Source organism: Camelina sativa, chromosome 15 (assembly GCF_000633955.1).
Source record: "Camelina sativa cultivar DH55 chromosome 15, Cs, whole genome shotgun sequence".
Taxonomy (NCBI): Eukaryota; Viridiplantae; Streptophyta; class Magnoliopsida; order Brassicales; family Brassicaceae; genus Camelina; species Camelina sativa.
The window spans coordinates 24,328,457-24,349,805 of record NC_025699.1 but is presented as its reverse complement, the minus strand read 5'-3'; the positions used below and the strand labels follow the sequence as shown (position 1 = coordinate 24,349,805).

The 21,349-nt window shown below is 33.4% G+C and overlaps 2 protein-coding genes across 2 annotated transcripts in view; one reads left to right on the top strand and one right to left on the bottom strand.

Moving 5' to 3' along the window:
• Positions 1–2,676, bottom strand: part of LOC104747431 (phosphatidylinositol/phosphatidylcholine transfer protein SFH7-like) — a 4,021-nt gene extending 1,345 nt beyond the window's left edge. The window contains exons 1-10 of the mRNA XM_010469059.2: positions 2,510–2,676; positions 2,280–2,314; positions 1,938–2,181; positions 1,469–1,568; positions 1,087–1,353; positions 919–996; positions 696–847; positions 472–571; positions 288–380; positions 63–177 (exon numbers count right to left, since the gene is read on the bottom strand). Coding sequence (XP_010467361.1) covers positions 63–177; positions 288–380; positions 472–571; positions 696–847; positions 919–996; positions 1,087–1,353; positions 1,469–1,568; positions 1,938–2,181; positions 2,280–2,298 — 1,168 coding nt within the window. The 5' untranslated portion in view covers positions 2,299–2,314; positions 2,510–2,676. The remainder of the gene's footprint in view (positions 1–62; positions 178–287; positions 381–471; positions 572–695; positions 848–918; positions 997–1,086; positions 1,354–1,468; positions 1,569–1,937; positions 2,182–2,279; positions 2,315–2,509) is intronic.
• On the top strand, positions 7,784–10,758 carry LOC104747430 (bifunctional dihydrofolate reductase-thymidylate synthase 1-like). The gene is made up of 10 exons (XM_010469058.2): positions 7,784–7,965; positions 8,070–8,581; positions 8,679–9,060; positions 9,139–9,183; positions 9,293–9,358; positions 9,468–9,529; positions 9,617–9,691; positions 9,777–9,942; positions 10,021–10,251; positions 10,346–10,758. The coding sequence occupies exons 2-10, from the start codon at positions 8,157–8,159 to the stop codon at positions 10,454–10,456; spliced, it is 1,563 nt and encodes a 520-aa protein (XP_010467360.1). The 5' UTR covers positions 7,784–7,965; positions 8,070–8,156; the 3' UTR covers positions 10,457–10,758.

Below are 21,349 nucleotides of genomic sequence, written 5' to 3'. Positions count from 1 at the left end.
GTATATATATATATATATATATATATATATATATATATATATATATATATATATAAATGTACCTCTTTTTGGGGTCCTTAAATGAGGTTTTGGAGGCAAAGACACTGCCATGAACTTGTCAATGTGTTTCTCACACACATTCTCTTCGATGGTTTTCATCTTGTTTCTCTCTAGAGGCTACGAATTTGATGTATAGAAGAGTCTTAGATCCATATTTTATGAGAATTATAAGTAGAAAGAAAAGAACACGAAGGCTTTTTGTATTGTTGACAAAGTTCTTAGCTTACTTCAAAGACCATTGATATTGTTGTCCCTTCTACTACAAGCTTATCTTCCTCCTCTGAAATAGTCGAGAACCTAGCTTCGGGGGTCTTATCCATCTACTTCCCATAAGAAAACACTTGTGTTTAGTAAGAGACTCAAAACAGGCTTAATATAGAATAGAAAATGTTAATTAAGCTCAAAGTTAACCTTAAGAAGCTCAGGATCATTCCACGGGCCTTTATCAGATCGCATACAGCCTCCTTTACCTTCACAAGTGCAACGGCCGCCAAAGAAATGTGGCAACTCGCTAACACATCAAAGGAGTACAACGAGGACTTTTGAGCAATAAGTATTGTATTTGTAGGATGATACCTAATAAAGAAGAAAAAAATCGATATATAATTAAATGAGTTAAAGAGTAGTAATCTTACCTAGCGTCAATGGCTTCAAGTAATTTGCTCTGGTATTTGTTCCCAAGAACATGAATCTTTGATGTCGTCTTTGGATCAAGAAAAGATTTAACTGGCCCCCACAAGAGCCGGAATCCAGGACCCGCATTGATGATAAACATTCTGTGAAGAGTCTACCAAGAAAAAATTATTTAGAACTTTTGTTAACACTTCAAAATTGACAAGTCCATTTGTGAATAGCTACCTCAGGATAGTTGTCGTTATCGATCTTGAGAAGGCGTTGAAGAAGTTCTCTCGCGGATTTGTTGAAGTTCTTAAGTCCCTAATATTTGAAAAAAATGCAACATGCTTTTAAATATTCAAACCACCTTTCGCATTTCAAAAGAAGAAACAACATAAAAATGTAACTAACCACGCCTTGCACATCAAAAATGGTCGTGCTTTGATCAATGTGCTTATTGGCTGCGGCTGAGCAAGAAGGGAACTTGATCTTGAACATCTTCTCAAACTCTTTCACATGGTATCTCTCGTACCGGTCCATCGTAGTCACTTGCAATAGCTTGTTTGCGTCGATTTGGCCTAACCTCTCAATGTAAACCGGTCTGCCTTCTTTGTCCACTCCATGATAGCCTTGAGGATAATGCTTGAGTACTTCATCGATCTCTTCAAACTCAAAATCCTTCATTATCAGAGAAGACAAACCAAACAGAAAATTGTTAATTGAAAAGTATTTTTATAATATTTACTCGGTATGAGATGTTCCAAGATTTTGGGAAAAAAAAAAAAAGATTTACTTCAATGATCGTGTCGGCTCCGAAATCCTTCCTCCATTGAAGCATGTCACTCCACATTTGCTTTGCTTTCTCAATGTCAAATTTTCTCGCCTTTAAGTATCTATCAAAAGATCAAAAGATCCGTAATTAAGATAACTGTCCCAATAATCATAAAATTACAAAAATTATTGGCAATGAAAGACAGAATGAGTAATAAAAAAATCCTAATTAAAATGTGATATTAAACTTAACCTAATAAAAATGTCATTATTTCGGTATATTTGAGTAATTAAAACTGCTGATCTTGCATTTGGCTAACAATTTTAGATTCACTATAACAAAATATCGAACAATATTAATGTGTTAGTTTTTTTCGTTAAACTATTGACTTGAAAACCATATATTAGTTGACTTCATGCGTCAACTATATTATTCATAACACATCGCAATATTTGGCCTAATTGGAATAACCAAGGAAAAAATGAATAACCTGAGCATCATATGAAGATCGTCATGTTTGGAGGGTAAAAGGTCGTCGTAGGCAAGAACTTCACGGAACGCGTCAAGAGACTGACGATCCTCTGCGTTGATGTTGTCAACGGACACGATTCTGCTGCTGCTCCTCCGAGTCTTCTTCTTGAACGAGTTCTTGAATCTGTTTGATGCACTTATCGCTTTTTTTTTAAGCGAGCCCATCTTCACTATCTTCCTCCCATCCTCTGAAGTCTCCAAATCTAAACCGCACATGATTATTTTGCATTAACATTTAGACAGGACAAACAAAAAAAAATTGTATTATTGACAAGGCAAATGCATTGTTGACTTCTATAACCTTGTTTGGTGTCAGCCATGGTTTTGATGAAACACCTACAAGACGATTAAGATTGTTCCAAATAAGTATTGGCCAGATTATTCATACAATTGTGTAATGAAACACCCAATCGCACAATGAAGTTCATCATATTGATCCCGGAGAAGGGTAGATGGTGACAGATCAAGAAAAAGAGAATCCAAAATAAGAATTAATCAAGATTTAGAAAATATATTTTTTCTTGTTCTTACCTTATTGGGGATGTGTGCTTGAGGGGGGAAGGTGGAAGATGGTAATGGCGAGGATCATCTGAAACTAATCAAGACATGTAAAAAATTACTTGATATGTTCTTTCTAACAAGCTATTGATTAGGTCCAAAAGATTTTTTCGTTTTTACAATTGGTTCATTTTCTTAATGTATGGAAATGGACATGGACATGTGTGCGATATAATATTAAAATTTATGAAAATCGAAGCATAGCTGGACAGTAAATGCTAAATAATTGTAAAGTGTATGACGCCAATTTGGACTAAGTGCAACCCACCACTTACACTTACATAATTAAACTTACTTTACAACCAAATTAAATGCTATATAGTAGTATTAAGAATGTGCAAAATATCTGAGATCCAAGAGCTGACTAGATCCATCTAAAAAATAGAGTATTCGGAGCTTTCTAATCCAGATCCAATTATTTAAATTCAAAGGTCATGCAGGGTACTTGAATCCGATATGGATTTGGTTTTGTAAAAGTTATATGTGTGTTTAAAATAGATAGTATATTTTTTTAAAAATAATATCGAAATAAGCTATATACATATAATTTTGGTGACAATGTTTGAAAATGAACAGATAAATATGTCTTAAAATATTTTTCATAAAGTAATTTGAGGTATTTCACATGAAAATTTATTAAATATTTTTTTTTTAAATATATAAATAAGGAATTATTTTAAGAATTATTATTTTTTAATTATTTATGCAGATCTTCAGACCTGCCGATATTAGCAAATTCATCTCCAAATTACTTCACATATCCGAAATATGGTTCCCAAAATTTCAGAGTATATGATCTGTGGCCACCCCTGTTATATATGGATCTTCTCCCACATTTCACATTATTTCCTATAGATTACTGAGACTAAACCGTATTTAGTAGTAAACTTCTGAGTCAAAGTTAAATGGATTTTGAAAAAAAAAAACAGTTTTTTTTTTTTAAATTGTGAAAAAATGAATCACATTTTTCGAATAGGATTTTTGAGATCCTTTGGATAATTAAATATGTCATTTTTGATCTTGAGCCATTGTCAGCATCCGAAGACAACTTGCTTCTATGTGTGTGAAATAAGGCTAGTGACTGTCTAAATTTTTATGAGACTTTTGCTCCAGTAACTATATAACTATATTAATATCCACATCATATTATTTCAAATGGACGTACAAAAAGTTACTCGGAGCAATCGAAAACTTCTAAAACGTACAAAAATTTGAACATATGAATGAGTAGACAAAATTATTTGCAAAAGATATACAACTTGAAATAAACAGATATAACTTTGTAAACGCAAGTATAGAAGCCATTTTATAAAAAAAGAAATTATTTTATAAAAAGTTACAACGAAAAGATATGGTTGGCTATATATGATATTTTCTATTTTTCAAAAAAAGAAAGACGCCAGTTAGACAAAAATATGCCAGCGAATTGGTTTAACAAAAGCACAACTATAGATGACATTTTTTATGTTTTTCAAAACTAAAAATACAAATTATTTTACGAAATGCTGCGACAAAAATATGCGACTGTAGATAGAATTTATTTAGTTCGAGTTTTTTTAAAATAAAAATAAAAGTTATTATAAAGAGATGATAATTATTTTATTTGGGTTTTATTGGAGGGTGGCATCTCACCAGGGTGATTTGAAAAAACATTTTCAGCTACTATAGATTTTATGATCGCTCTGGAAAGATAGAAACAAAAATATTTTTCAAGAGGTAGAGGTAGAGCCATCAGATATCATTGATTAGGCTTTGTGCGACAAATTATTATGGGATGAGGGGCACTTCTTCTCGGAGAATTTGTCGGAACCCTCTATATTAAGGGTTGTCCATGATCATTTACATGGTTGTCAGATTGATGGATCTTAGAAAGTTGCAGACGTGAATTCAGGTTTGGGTTGGTGGTGATGTAACACTGATGACTAGACCTTATTCTTAGGAGAAAAGTTATTCGTTAGAGCCCTTCCCCCCTTCATTTGGAGTTTGAAGCTTTGTTGTAGGCTATGGAGTGTATCCTTTATGAAGGTTTGACCTGCTAGAGTTTCGAAACAGATTGTGTGGAACTTCTCGCGATGGTGTGGAATCCTGAAGATTGACCGGTGTTTTCTAACCTCTTGGATGACTTCAGTTTGCTCAAGGCTTCCTTCCCATTCTTACCCTGTCTAGGATTCCACATGTGTCAAATTTGAAAGGGATTATCTCGCTCGATATGCGAGATTTCTTCTCTTAGAAATTTGATTTATAAACTTTTTCTCTCCGGTTTGGACAACCAACACTAGATTTTCCTTTTAATGAATGTTTGGTTGAAAAAAAATTATTTTAGAAAAATTGACGACAAAAAACGCAACCGTGTTGGTGTTGGGTTTCGACGACTTAAAGGCCGTAGGAAAGCCCGACATGGAGTGAAAGTTAATCCTGTTAATGGGCCTAACGCGAGCCCAGGAAGAGAATTCGATTGAGACTCTGAGTCAAACCGGGGATAAAGTCGAGAGATTATGGGCGAGATCGTAGGAAAAGATTCGGGAGAAGTTAGAGTTCGTTTAGTTTAAATATTCGAAGTTCGTAAGGAAAAGGGACACATGTAACTTTCACTAAGCACATTAAGCGAAATCAATATAAATCCAGTTCGTCATTCTTCTTTGTTCATATCGATTTCAACTGAAAGTCTGCCCAGATCCTCTTTCTCATTCGAATACATTTAGTTGTTGTTTCTCATATCAACAAACCATTAGTGACATTTTTTCAGATTATTATTATTGTATATATTATTATTAATTATCACGGTTCACTGGTTATTTAGAGCTCCTAAATAATTGGTAATTGTCAAGCGATTAAGTATGAACGATTTGGAAAAAAATCATTGATGAAGGTGCTTATATAAAATATTATTTAAAACCTATATAATTATGTTGTTTTCGATAATTTTAATGATAATTCTTATAAGCACAACTCTATCAATATCATATAACTATTCTATATAATTTTTGATAATAATAAAAAAAAAACATTGGCAAAAACTAAAAGAAAATTTTAACCAAAATTTAAATTAAAAATCAATTTCATCATTGGTTGTCTAAGAATAGAGTTATTACATTGGTAATATCTATACTATAGATTATATGTTGAAATTAAAACAAAAAAGATGATAATTATAGTTATAAACTGTGTTTACTTAATGTAGAAGTATTATTAAAACATTGATCAACTTTGGATCAGTGGCGGAGTCAGAGGGTTAGCGTGGGGTCAATTGACCCCCATTAATTTACAAAAAAAAAAAAAAACCAACATGTACTTTTAGAAGAAAAATCAGAAAATAGTTAAAAATATGCTTATGGACCTCCACAAAAAAAAATTATATAGATTTTGATCATATACATAAATATCGAAATTATTGTTTCCTTAAATTGTTTACGCAAAACTATTTACTCTTTTTGAATTTTATTGCAGATGCTTGTTTCGATTCTGTTTGGATACGAGAGTATGAAAAATAACTTTGAACAGTTAATACATGATCCGAACAGAATTAATCCAGGGCATATAGGATCCGTGCATTTTTATTATCAAATTTACTTTAATGTCTCTCTTGTATTGTATGCTTTTTATTTTATTCAGAGTCATTTTATGTCATATATTTCAGGATTCATTTTACCTTATAAATAATGCTTCCCTTTTAATAGTATAGATTGATCAACTTTGGATCAGTGGCGGAGGCAGAGGGTTAGCGTGATTAATTTACAAAAAAAAAAAAACCAACATGTACTTTTAGAAGAAAAATCAGAAAATAGTTAAAAATATGCTTATGGACCTCCACAAAAAAAAAATTATATAGATTTTGATTATTAGATAAAATTTGACCCCTAATATATACATGTGGAGTTCGCCCTAGCCGCTGCTTTCCATGGCACAACCCCCGAGAAACCTCGGTGCCGCTGTTCTGTCACCACCATCCTCTCCTCTGTTACAAAACCTTGATCTGGACTGATTGTGAATCCACCGGAGGTTCGATAGTTCGCCAAGCTACTCCGGACATGCGACAGCTTCATCTCCCCTTCGCCCCCTCAGCTCAATCGGTGGGTCGTCTTGCCTAGGTGATTCTCTTGAGCCCCAACCTTTCGGTGATAAATATGAGTCCTTAGGGCGCCCTGCGCGCCTTGCTTTCCGCCTCTCTTACCGGTCTCCCTCGAAGTCAATCCCTTCACCTCCTTTCCCCTTGGGTCCATACCCGCTCACCATGTGTTCTACTTGGTTGAGGTTAGTAGAGAGCTTTGTTTTGACATTGGAACTGAGCGAGATTGTGTCGGTAAAAGCTTCCACCTTAACCTCTATGGCTTTGCTTGATTCCTCCTAGGTTCAACCATAGAACAACCTAGTCTCCCAATCCCCATCAACCGCCATTAGGATGTAAGCCCGAGTTTGTCTCTCTTCCACAATGTACTATCGGCTACAAGCTTTATGTGGGACTTCTTAACCTCCATGGCCGAGAGCTTCATGTGAGGGAGGACCCACCTGCTTTGTTACGTTTTTGCACATTTTATTTACAACTCCCAATAGCTTCGTCTACTGTCATATTTGAGCCAGAACATGTATCAATCCGTGACCAATTGGTCATGAATATTCTCTTGTTGGCGAGAACCCCATCCTTCAAGTCCCCGTTGTACCACATTTTGTCAACGCTCTGATGCATATTTTGCAAGAGCCATTACCGATCACTTATTGATCAAGGACGCCACAGAACATGTCTCCAAAGGCGCTTCCACCATAGTCCCAACAGATCTTTCAAGCCTTGTTAGCCTCGGCCTCCCAATGATTTGCACTTACTTGGAAAACTCATGGAGCTATTATCTATTTATGTCTTTTAACCTTGTTAAGCTTTGTAATTCTTTAAATTTACCTTTGTATGAATTCTCCTCTTTGAGGTTTTAAGTTAACAAAAGCTTATTTGACAAAAAACGATAAAATTTATAAGAAGAAATCCTACCTTAATGTTATCAAATCGAAACTCATTTTATCAAATGCTCTCTTAGTTTTATTTTAAATATATCTATTTAATTTATAAGAAATAATTATGAAAATATCTCAAGATGTTATAAAATCAGTATATACTACTATATAGTATACAAATTTTGACAAAAAGAAATAATGTTTTTAATTGTTAATCCTTTACATACACACTGATACACACACGCCCTTATTGGAGACACGACCTACATTGAGCGTTTTACGAATCGGCGTTTCCCTCTATTCTCTCCCGCTTATCCTCTCTCTCTCTCTTCTCCTGTCCTTTTCAACCAAAACCCANAAACAAAAAAAAAAAAAAAAAAAAAAATGTAAACCTTTACCAACTTTATTCTGGTTTCGTCTTTTCTTCTCCGATCTCTTCTGGGTATTTGCTCAATCCCTCAAAGATTCTCCCTTTCGCCTTTAAATCGGTCAGTACTCCATACCCTTTTTTTTGCTTACTTTGTTGAAAATTTCGATTCCTGAATTGTTTTGGTACGAATCTGATTCTTGTGTGTTATGATTTATCTCTCAGTCTCTGCTGTCTTATTCCCAAAGACGGCTTTGTAATCTCTTTCGCAATTCGTCATCATCATCTATTGCAAAGGTTTCGATTTCGACCATGGAAACAACGACTCTCGTTCCCAACGACACCACCGTTATGGCTGCTACAGAGCCTCAAAGGACTTACCAAGTTGTGGTTGCTGCGACTAAAGAAATGGGTATTGGTAAAGATGGTAAATTGCCATGGAATTTGCCTACGGATCTCAAGTTCTTCAAGGACATCACTCTAACTACGTCTGACTCCTCTAAGAAAAATGCTGTTGTGATGGGTAGAAAGACTTGGGAGTCTATTCCAACTAAGCATAGGCCGCTTTCGGGTCGCCTTAACGTTGTTCTGACTCGCTCTGGTGGGTTTGATATTGCCAATACTGAGAATGTTGTCACTTGCAGTAGTGTAGATTCTGCTCTTGATTTGTTAGCTTTACCGCCGTATTGTTTGTCTATTGAGAGGGTGTTTGTTATAGGAGGTGGTGACATATTGAGGTAATGTGTTGATGTCTCTTCTCATCCCCTTTTTGCTGGATTCTCTCAGTCCTAGTTGTTGCAACTAACTGTTTGATTGGGTTGTATTTTTATGTAGGGAAGCATTGAACAGGCCTAGTTGTGATGCGATCCATTTAACTGAGATTGATACTAGTATTGACTGTGATACGTTTATACCTGGGATTGATACTTCTGTTTATCAGCCTTGGTATTCGTCGTTTCCTGTTGCTGAAAATGGACTGAGGTTTTGTTTCACGAGTTTTGTTCGTGTGAAAAGTTCTGCTGATGAATCCTCTGATGAAAGAAATGACTCACAGTCTCTTCAGTTTGATGGGAAGAAGTTTTCATTTCTTCCTAAGATGGTTTTTGATCAGCATGAGGAGTTCTTGTATTTGAATATGGTTCAAGATATCATCTCTAATGGCAACGTAAAGAATGATAGGACCGGGACTGGTACATTATCAAAATTTGGTTGCCAGGTGATGTGAAAAACCTTTCTTTGTGTTCAAATTTTCTGGTAGTAAGGTTAAATGATCTCACATTTTCTTGGAACACAGATGAAATTCAATTTACGCAGAAGTTTTCCACTTCTGACAACAAAGGTATGCTCACTTTGTCTTCTGTTGTATTTGGTGGTATTAATTTGGTGGCAGTTGCACATCTACACTATCTCATACTCAAAGTCACGCTCTCTTTGCATCTTTTGTGTAGAGAGTTTTCTGGAGAGGTGTTGTTGAGGAACTTTTATGGTTTATAAGCGGTTCAACCAGTGCAAAGGTAAAAAAGAGATATTCTTTCTCTGTGATTAAGCCAGTGTGTCTCTGCTGTGCTCTAAAACTATGCAAGTGAATTAGGTAGTTCTCTGATAGGCTTTATACATGGGCAGGTCCTTCAGGAGAAAGGTATCCATATATGGGATGGGAATGCGTCCAGAGAGTATCTTGATGGGTAAGATTTTTAACCGGCATTATCCTTTGGGTAAATGAAAATTTGATGTTGATGGCCTTCTTGCTTATTTATCTACCATAATTTCAGTCTCGGTCTGAAAGAGAGAGAGGAAGGCGACCTTGGACCTGTATATGGATTTCAATGGAGACACTTTGGTGCTAAGTCAGTAACAATTTTATGCATATTTTGGCTTTTCTTCTATTTGGCTGGATTTGTTTTGGTGAAACATATCTCTCTTGTTTTTCAGGTACACAGATATGCATGCTGATTATACCGGTCAAGGATTTGATCAACTCTTAGATATAATTGACAAAATCAAGAACAATCCTGATGATCGACGTATCATAATGTCAGCTTGGAATCCTTCTGATCTCAAGATGATGGCACTTCCTCCATGCCATATGTTTGCACAGGTAATTCTACCTTATTGTCTAATACCTTTGTTTCGTTACAATGAGTTTGATTTTTTTTTATTACTCTTTTCTTTGTAGTTCTATGTGGCAGAAGGGGAACTCTCGTGTCAAATGTATCAGCGTTCAGCAGACATGGGCCTTGGTGTGCCCTTTAACATTGCGTCCTACTCTCTTCTTACTTGCATGCTCGCTCGCGTGTGCAATCTTGTTCCTGGTGATTTTATCCATGTTATAGGGGATGCTCATGTGTACAGAACTCATGTGAGGGCTCTGCAAGAGCAACTTCAGAATCCACCAAAACCTTTTCCAGTAAGTATAGCTAGCATCGATCATTACATACGAATGTATTTTTCATCTATCCTTACTATGTTTTTATATTCTGCCATGGCCTTTATTACTGCAGGTTTTGAAGATAAACCCAGAGAAGAAGCAAATTGATTCTTTTGTCGCTGCTGACTTTGACCTCATAGGATATGATCCTCACAAGAAGATAGAGATGAAAATGGCGGTTTAGTGCTTATCTCTTACTGGGATACAACCAAAAGAGGAGACTACTAATTTACAGAAAGCTTCTCTTTTTTTTTTTCTGTACTCTGGGGGATGTAAAATTTAAGATTAAATCAGCTGAATGACCCTCAATGTCTCGACTCAAATACCCTTTTGTGGGTGATATAACTTAACACTAAAATTTGTTGGAATCCTTTAGTTCCACAGGGTTCTAAGGTGATTTAGGAGTTTGTACTTCAGAATCATACTATTTTTCTTGATTTGGGTTTCCTATTCAAACTATCGAATGAGACTTGGTTTGATTTGGAATTTATGAGACTCGGTTTTAGGTGTTCTCTGTGTCATTGGATAAGGAATCTATCTACCAGGTCATGATACGGTGATAATACTAATGTACTACAATCTATAAGGCTTATGGTTGGATTGAGTATGTCCTAGACACATATATAATCCTTTGATTAAACATGTGACTGTTTCCGTATTAATTACTTGGCATACACTATACAAACTATGGTTGTTCAAAAAAAAAAAAAACACTATACAAACTAAATGAAATTCTCTATATGCATGTGTTATATCATATGTAGCCGTTGATGACACAAAAAATCATAAAGATGGAGCTCTCCAAATCTTTTAAAGGATGGTTCAAAAACAAGAGAACTATTTAAAATCATTTTGTGAATATGTATGAAGTGATAAAGTCCATCTACTAAAAACCTTTAGATTTTGCAAATAACAAACTTTTGTGTAATGCTGAAATTAGAAGCCATAAGCAGTAATCGATGGAACTATACACGTATACTATACATAAGTGTGGGGCTGTGGCCAGTGTGAACCTCTCTTATCTTCTATTTTGTTTTTCTGCGTGTCTACATTTTTTTTTCCATTTTTCTTTTCAGATTGTAATCTTATAAAATATTTACCCTTAGAGCTCATTGGTTCCAATCCAACAAGATCAAGCAAGACCCTAAACGGAGACATTAGATAGGACTGAGGATATGGTGATGCTTGCTTTTATTTTCACAATTGTTTCGAGTGTTCTTCTCTCTCCTACAATAGGTACCATTTCAAACTTTTTACTGACATGTTTCTTATTTCTTAGGGTGATTTCTTATTTCTAAGTACTTTTACACGAGGGAGATAAAGCATATCTACACAAACTAAACTTAGCTTACGAAAGATCCGAGTTGAATAAAAACATTAGATAAAGAGATTCATAATATGTAGCACTAAACATAAAATATACAAAATTGTTCGATATACTAATTAAAATGTACGTAGCCAAAGCTTGAATTAGTCGAAAAGAGCGACCTAGATGATATGGACCCATCATTGATGCGCATTTAATGTGTTCGAATTAAACAAAACGATTTTTTTTTTTCATTCTAAATATTTGGAACTTAAATTCCAAAAGGCGAAAACATTCTTGGTTGGAATCATAAGAAGAAAACATTTTTGGTCTAATTACGACTAAAGCCAACCCGACAGGCTAACATACAAAGACTTAGTTAAAACTGACGATAAATTACATGTGACGACTAAAATTAAGGCCGACACAATTATGTTTTTTAATGTACACTTTGGTGGATGTAAACTTTAAGATTGTATCTTCTTTAGTACCTCAAGGATCTTAGACCTTCCGCATCGAGGGGTTTAAGGTGGAGTTTTAAAAGAAAAAAAAAAAAAATCAGAAAATGAAAAAAAACAAGAGCTCCTCTTGTATAGTAATCTCAATTTCCATATAAGAGCTGTGACATGTCAGTTAGTTGTTGGGTAAGCCGTTTAATTGAGATTTTTTTTTTTGGTCAATTGATTTATTTTTCTTCTGCTTCTTCTCTCTCGAGAGTCTCTCTCTTCTTCTTCTTCAATCGGCTAATCAGTTATACCTTATTCTAAATCTACCAAATTGAACCGATTATCAAATTAGTTTTGAGCAAGTCCGGCGATTGACCAGTGCAACAAGTGCATTTGCACTGAGACCAAAAAAATTAAGACCCAATAAATTTAAGGCCCAATGATATAACACTAAACCTAAAACTAACTCTTGTTGCTTCATTTCCTCTTTTGATCCGATCTCACGCTGTCTCACCTCCTTCTCAGTTCCGACAGTCCCAAAATATGTCGATGCAGCTTTATTTTCCTCTTAATCAGGTGCTCTTAATTATCCGATGGGTAAATCGTTTATCTTTCTCTTACTAGCCGTTAGAAATTTCCAATTTGAGTCTTTATAAATCGAGTTCAATATGTTCATGAGTTTTCCACTGATTTTCCGTTATCCTGAAAATTTCCTGTATTGATTGCTTTATCCTTCTTCTCCAATCAATTCTCTGTTCTAAGCAATCTTTTTGGAGTAGTGTTAAAAGATGTATTACAATCTTTAGGTCTAGATATAGATAATCTAAGAGGTCAAGGTTATGATAATAGATCTTATATGAAAGGAAGCAAACAAGGTGTACAAAAAAGGCTTTTGGATATAAATCCTAGAGCTTTTTATACACCATGTACTTGTCCAGGCTCGGCCCATAGGATAGGCGGGCTAAACCAAGGCTTAGGGCCACATTTTTTTGGTGATTTTAAGGCCACATTTTTGTTTATCTAATGGGCTTTAAACCAAAATATTTAAAGTCCACATCATAAGTATACTATAAATATGGGTCACATCAACTTTTTTTGTTTTCCTTTTTTGAGTTATTACATTTATTTTTTATATTTTTGTTATTTATATATAGTTATTGTATGTTTTCCTTTATTTTTTTGAAAGGATTTTAGTTTTTATTTTTTTTTTGAAATGTAAGAAAATGCCACATTTTTTCTTGCTTTGGGCCGCCAATATTATTGGACCGGCCCTGTGCTTGTCATAGTCTTAATTTGGTTTTGTGTAATATTGGAAATAATTCTGTGAAGGTAAAAGATTTTTTTGGAGTAGTGCAACGCTTATATTCTTTGTTTGCTAATTCAGTAAAGAGGTGGGATATTTTGAAAAAGAATGTGAAAGGGTTAACGCTTAAGCAATTATCAACAACATGATGGGAAAGTCGTGTTGAAAGTATTAAAGCAATAAGATTTCAAATTGTAGATGTAAGAGAAGCTTTACTTGAAGTGGCCGAAAGTGACAATGACCCAATGATTCAAAGTGAATCTAAATCTTTAGCAATGAATGAGCTTAGTAGTTTTAAATTTTTGTTATCAACTATTATTTGGTTTGACATATTGCATGTGGTGAATATTGTTAGTAAAAAGTTACAATCAAAAGATATGCAAATTGATGTTGCAATGAAAGAGGTAAGTGGATTACTTTCTTATTTTAAAAAATATAGAGAAAGTGGATTTCTTAATGCTATGACAAAAGCTAAGGAAATTGCTAATGAAGTTGGTATTGAACCTGTATTTATTCAAAGAAGAGTTATCCGTAGAAAAAGAAAATATGATGAATTTATTGGTAATGAGACAATATTTTCTGTAGAAGAAACATTTAGAATTGAATATTTTTTGTACATCATAGATCATGCTATTAGTTCATTTGATAAGAGGTTTGAGAATATCAATCGTATGAACATATATTTGGTTTTTTGTTTGATTCTACTAGATTGAAATTGTGTGATGATGTGAATCTGAAGTCTGGTTGTAGTTTTTTAGAAAATAGTTTGAAAAGTGGTGATTTAATAGACATTAATGGAGATGAACTTTTTATTGAGCTAAAATATCTTAAGGAGCTTTTGCCAAATGAAAATATGGGAGCAAATGATGTATTGAATTATATTATACTATTTGATAGTTTTCATATACTACAATTGCATATAGGATTTTACTAACAGTTCCAGTTACTGTTGCTTCTGCAGAAAGGAGTTTCTCTAAACTCAAGCTATTGAAGTTATATTTGAGGATATCCATGTTGCAAGAGAGATTGAACGGACTAGCTTTGATAGCAATCGAGAATGATTTTTTGGATGAACTAGATGTAGAAAGTTTAATTGATGAGTTTGCTTCAGATCATATAAACATGATGGCATTATTCACTTAAAATGTATTTTACTTCCTTTTTTGTTTTTGACAAAATTTACCTTTTTTGTCCGATTATTTAGTAAAAAAAGGGCCTTTTTTATGATCACACCGGGACACTCCATTGATTGCGCCGGCGCTGGTTTTGAGTTGTGGATCTCGGATTCAACTCTCCCTTCCTTGGATCTCGGATCGAAGGTCTCTAAATCTACAAAATCAAGTGGGTACGCGTCTTGTGAGTCTCAATTTCGTTTCTTAGTATAGGTTTATTTTCAATTTGTATTTCCTCTTAGTATAGGTTTACAATCTGTTTCCTCTTAGTATAGGTTTACAATCTGTTTCCTCTTGTTTTACTCATAGTCTATAAAGAAAGAAAATGCAGAATTGTGTCTGAATTGTGTCTCTAGTTTGCAGAAAGTTTTTTTTTAAGAAAGAGATTGATATGAGTAAGAGTTTTGATTTTTACAATCTGTTTCCTTAGGGTTATTTTATGTTTGTTAGAAAATTAGGTTTCTTGGTCCATTTTTTTGGTAGAAGCTGACTTTTTAATGTTTGATTAGGAGGAAGCAGCTGTTTGTGTTCTTCCAATTTAAAGTGATGCATTGTAATGAAATGCATTATTAGTGTTTCTGATTATCAAGGGCAGTGTTAATTTATTGAATTGTTGCTAGGTGAAAGAGCTTGATTATTCCAAATCAGGGCTTAAACTGTATTGATTCAATGGGTCTTCTCCCGTGGATCGTTTGGTAAACTGGTCAGAATCCCGAGTGTTTTATCTCTCACAGGATACTTACAAGGTAGGTTTAAAATTCTGTGTACTACAATATGTTTTAAGTCAGAATCTATTATAGTGTCTTTGGTATAGTTCTTTAATTGTATTTTTTGTTTGTTTTAAATGTCCTTCTGCTGCTTGTATATCAGATGCAGAGGTGAATAACCAGACCACTTATGCTCAGGTTTTGCTTAGCTCTGTTGCAGACAAGGCTTAACAAACTGGTAGAGACTTTCACACCTCTTGCTCCTTGTTCTGCATAGTTGACGCTCTGCTGCAGTCTACCCAGGCTCTGATGCAGTTCCAGAGCCTGGATAGACTGCAGCAGAGCTTCAACTATGCAGAAAAAGGAGCAAGAGGTGTGAAAGTCTCTACCAGTTTGTTAAGCCTTGTCTGCAACAGAGCTAAGCAAAACCTGAGCATAAGCGGTCTGGTTATTCACCTCTGCATCCGATATTCAAGCAGCAGAAGGACATTTAAAACAAACAAAAAACACAATTAAAGAACTATACCAAAGACACTATAATAGATTCTGACTTAAAACATATTGTAATACAGAGAATCTTAAACCTACCTTGTAAGTATCCTGTGAGAGAGAAAACACTCGGGATTCTGACCAGTTTACCAAACGATCCAAGGGAGGAGACCCATTGAATCGATACAGCTTAAGCCCTGATTTGGAATAATCAAGCTCCTTCACCTAGCAACAATTCAATAAATTAACACTGCCCTTGATCAACAGAAACACTAACAACGCATTTCATTACAATGCATCACTTAAAATTGGAAGAACACAAACAACTGCTTCCTCCTAATCAAACATTAAAAAGACAACTTCTACCAAAAAAATGGACCAAGAACCCTAATTTTCTAACAAACATAAAATAACCCTAAGGAAACAGAATGTAAACATCAAAACTCTTACTCATATCAATCTCTTTCTTAAAAAAAAAACTTTCTGCAAACCAGAGACACAATTCAGACACAATTATGCATTTTCTTTCTTTATAGACTATGAGGAAAACAAGAGGAAACAAATTGTAAACCTATACTAAGAGAAAACAGATTGTTAACCTATACTAAGAGGAAATACAAATTGAAAATAAACCTATACTAAGAAACGAAATTGAGACTCACAAGACGCGTACCCACTTGATTTTGTAGATTTAGAGACCTTCGATCCGAGATCCAAGGAAGGGAGAGTTGAATCCGAGATCCACAACTCAAAACTAATTTGATAATCGATTCAATTTGGTAGATTTAGAATAAGGTATAACTGATTAGTCGATTGAAGAAGAAAAAGAGAGACTCTCGATAGCGAGGAATCGGAAGAAAAATAAATCAATCGACCAAAAAAAAAATTTCTTAATTAAACGGCTTACCTAACAATTAACTGACACGTCACAACTCTTATATGGAAATTGAGGTTACTATATAAGAAGNTTTTTTTTTTTTTTTTTTTTTTTTTTTTTTTTTTTTTTTTTTTTTTTTTTCTCAAAACTCCACCTTGAACCCCCCGATGGAGAAGATCTTAGACGTGTTGTCCGGGAATTTAACCTTGTTTTTTTTTTGCTGCTGGCCTAACACTACGGAGGATATATTCAACTTGACATTTTAAGTGATTTGTATGAAATTTACAAATTCTATGTTATTCAATCATGGATTTTAAAAAGTCTATTAAAATCCACTGTTATTGAACTGATGATTTAAAAATCTACTTTAAAATCCATTAAAATCTCTTGTTATTGAACTGATGATTTAAAAATCTACTTTAAAATCCACTGTTATTCAAAACAGTTTTGTGGATTAGGATTTTAATAACTTTTAGGATTCTGGAGGATTTGTTTAGTTAACAATACAGAAATACAAATCTCATGGTTTTAGGTGGGATTTGAAAGAATTTTACAGAAAATCATATGAACTTCACTAAAATCTATCAAAATTCTAAATTTCCTAAATCCCATCAAATTCTCTAAAATCATGGTTTGAATACACCCCCCTACGTAGTGATTGACTGATTGTGGCTGTTAATGACACAAATAAAAGGTTTATACGGATGGAGTAGTATTCTATATTATTTCTCCAGGTCTTAGAAGTTAGAAGTATATATATGTTACAACTTACAAAACATGAGCTACTCTCTAAAAATCTTGTTGTGTAATCTATCAAGTGATCAATAAAGGTTATTTACTACAGACATAACGTGCAAGTCTTGTAGAGTGACCAACTTTTTTGTGATGTAGAAATTAAAAACAACTAGATTCAGACCCGCACATACGTGCGGAATTGATTTAAAAAGTTAAGGTTATTTATCAGATTTGTAAACATATCATACCAGTACAATATTCTATGTGTTTTTGTCAAAAAGAAGAATCAGATCTGTTAGAATATTGTAGAATTAAATTTGATCTCCTTATGTTACTTATATTTATAATTATCTCTCCAAAATTTTATTGAATATTATTGATTTTTATCATTTTGGTAGGCAATTCTAGCCATATGTTTTATTTTGTTTGATTGCCCCAGTTTAAAATAGCACCCAAATAAAATGAAAACAAACTAAAATTTGAATTTACAATTCAAGTTTTTTATGAAAATATATTAATAACATTTGACTTTTTAAAACCAAACATATGTATACACATATACATATATATGTGTGGATGGATAAACAAATCTGATATATAATTACATATTCTTCATGATTAAAGTCCCTTGATAATTAATCTTTCATATTTTCTCTTTCACACCATATGTAGTAACAACATTTGTTCTTTTTACCCCCTGCAAACATATATAAACATGTAAATATTATTAAATCATGTATGGCAAAAAGATATATTAAAATCATTTAAAAATGAAGAATATCAATTGAATAGTATTAGATCTTAAATGAAAGATATTACAATATTTTCATTACAATTTTTCACAGCTACGATAATCTTAAGATATAATTTCAGAAAGGTAAACAAAACATTTAATTGTTAAATAGTTAGTATTTCATTAACCATGATGTAAAATTCTAAAAACATTAAAAAAATTAGAGTAATTCAAAATCGAACAAAAAGGGCTCACATATATTTTCTAGAGTTACGCATGAATTTTCCAACCCTGTAAAAATACATTTAAACATAAATTAGCTTCATAATNAACTAAAATTTGAATTTACAATTCAAGTTTTTTATGAAAATATATTAATAACATTTGACTTTTTAAAACCAAACATATGTATACACATATACATATATATGTGTGGATGGATAAACAAATCTGATATATAATTACATATTCTTCATGATTAAAGTCCCTTGATAATTAATCTTTCATATTTTCTCTTTCACACCATATGTAGTAACAACATTTGTTCTTTTTACCCCCTGCAAACATATATAAACATGTAAATATTATTAAATCATGTATGGCAAAAAGATATATTAAAATCATTTAAAAATGAAGAATATCAATTGAATAGTATTAGATCTTAAATGAAAGATATTACAATATTTTCATTACAATTTTTCACAGCTACGATAATCTTAAGATATAATTTCAGAAAGGTAAACAAAACATTTAATTGTTAAATAGTTAGTATTTCATTAACCATGATGTAAAATTCTAAAAACATTAAAAAAATTAGAGTAATTCAAAATCGAACAAAAAGGGCTCACATATATTTTCTAGAGTTACGCATGAATTTTCCAACCCTGTAAAAATACATTTAAACATAAATTAGCTTCATAATCAATAAAAGACTTTTACAAATAAAAAGAACTAAATTTCAAAAAGAACATGGTTCATTAAACCTAAGAGAAGGAACCACTGAATTATTTATATTTTTACTTTAAACCTTGATCAGATGCTTAAGCCAGCCATGTCAGAACCTTATAACACTGCAAAATTTATTATGTTTGGAAATATATCGAAGAAATCACTCACACTAATATGATTATTATCAATAGGCGACGTGTAACAATATAATCATTAAGTAAAACTACACTTTTATAGCTAATGTATATATGTACTAACATAAAGAAAAACCGTAACTATACAATAAGAATCATAAGATAAAATGGATTATAACAACTTGATTATGTCACAGCAACCGTATTTTAGAAGTTTTACAGTCTGGACTTTTATCTTTCAAATGTTCTTGAAGAGTTTCAAATCTGAAAGACTAAAAGATATTGAAATATAAAAGTCAGAAAACTCAAAACTCAAACTATTGATGCTCAAAAAAAAATTGAGAATAAATGAAACAAAATACTTCGACACGTTTTATACAGAGATTAGATTAGCTCAATGTAACATTAAAATCGATAATCAATGTTTCCGAAAATATCTCGAAATATATAACCAAATTGAATATATTTACTTATATAAAATTTTGAATTTATACCCGTTTTTGTAAGTAGCTAAGATAACTACAGATTTTGGTAAGTAGCTAAAATTTTGTTATGTGATAATTTAAATCTTTCAAACTAAATCAAGAAAATATATGAAACATGTAGAGTTTTGTATCACATTAATTTACTAAATAAAAACGATTTTGCTAACTTACTGAAATTGTGGTCGTATTTAACTTGCTAATTAGCAACCACTTAATGTTGATTAGATATTTGATTTGATATCATTTGATAAGGTAACATTCAGGATATCAACTTAATGATTCATTTTTAATTGGAATGTAAATATGGATAGCTTTCTATATTGAATTATATGTCATTTAAGATTTGTGATTAATGCTCCATAATATTATTATTAGCTATGGAAGTTACTAATTATCACCGATACTGATTTGTTTTTAGTTCCCTAAAATATACTCACTATGTTTCACAAAGAGTGTCATTCTGACACTTTTCACACAAATTAAGAAAACATTGAAATATACATATATGTCCTCATATAATAGGTTAATTTAGTTATAGATTAAGGGTAAAACTAGAAAATCTAATTAAAATATGCATTGGAAATATAAAATAATGCATTGGAATTGTAAAGGGACACTCTTTGTGAAACAAAGAAAAATCTCCAGAATGACACTCTTTGTGAAACGGAGGGAGTATATTTTTTTGTTTGACTTTTATTGTATATAATTGTGGTCAATTTTGTTTGGATCCAAGACTTTTTATTCTTGATCCGCTTTGTAAAACACGATCCGAATTAACTGTAACATCCGTGAACCGGAATCCCGGTTTGGGAGTTGCATCGGTCGATGCAGATGGTGCATCGGTCGATGCATGTTCAATTCTGTGCGTTTTGACTTAAGTCAAACACTGCGTTCTGGGTTAAGGAAAACCCTTAGATGCGAGTTTTGTCTCATTAGTGGTTGTGTGGCCGTTTTTGAGAAAAGAGAAAGAGAGAAAAACTGTTCTTGAGTGTTCTTGAGAATTCTGGAGCTTTGAGGCTGTTCCTGAAGAGATCTGTAGCTGGGATCGTTGTAGGAGCTTCCTAGAAGCGTTTTCTTCCTTGTGTTAGGTTCAGATTCGTCTTGGCAAAGGTAAGTGCAGGACCATGGCTTATCTAAGCTAGAGAACTCTTTAATCTGCTTGATTTGTGTTGTTAGTTCGTTGCTATGGACGTTAGGAAGCTTTCTTGTGGCTTGGGATCGAGTTTTGTGGTTGTAGGAACGAAGATCCGGCGAGAAGCTTTGGGGAAATCACGGTGCTCGACGTTGCGTCGATCGATGCATATCTTGCGTCGGTCGATGCAAGTGCGAGGACGGTGCGTAAAACTCTAGGGTTTTCGTGGTACGTCGAGCATGCGTCGGTCGATGCAGATTGGGTATCGGTCGATGCAAGTTACACTTGCATCGTTCGATGCAAGTTACACTTGCATCGTTCGATGCAGCTTCTGTGTCTTTCGATGCTTCCCCATTCGGCATCGGTCGATGCATGTGTTGCGTCGATCGATGCTGAGTCCTGGTTTGTTATTTGTCGTTTGTTGATTGTTGTGTGTTGGTTATTGATACTCTATTGCTTGTGTGTATAGCCCAGTAGATGGGAGGATTGCCTTACTGAGTGTTTATAAAATACTCATGCATTGCAATATGTGTTTGTGGTGCAGGTAAAGGCAAAGTGTGATCGTGGAATCAAGGCAATGAAGAGGAGGATGTTCTAGGGACTCGGTTTT

Coding starts and splice junctions, on each gene's coding strand:
- LOC104747430 (XM_010469058.2), top strand. CDS start 8,157: ATGGAAACAACGACTCTCGTTCCCAACGACACCACCGTTATGGCTGCT. Junction 9,184..9,292: donor TTCCACTTCTGACAACAAAG/GTATGCTCACTT, acceptor TCTTTTGTGTAG/AGAGTTTTCTGGAGAGGTGT. Junction 9,943..10,020: donor CATGCCATATGTTTGCACAG/GTAATTCTACCT, acceptor TTTTCTTTGTAG/TTCTATGTGGCAGAAGGGGA.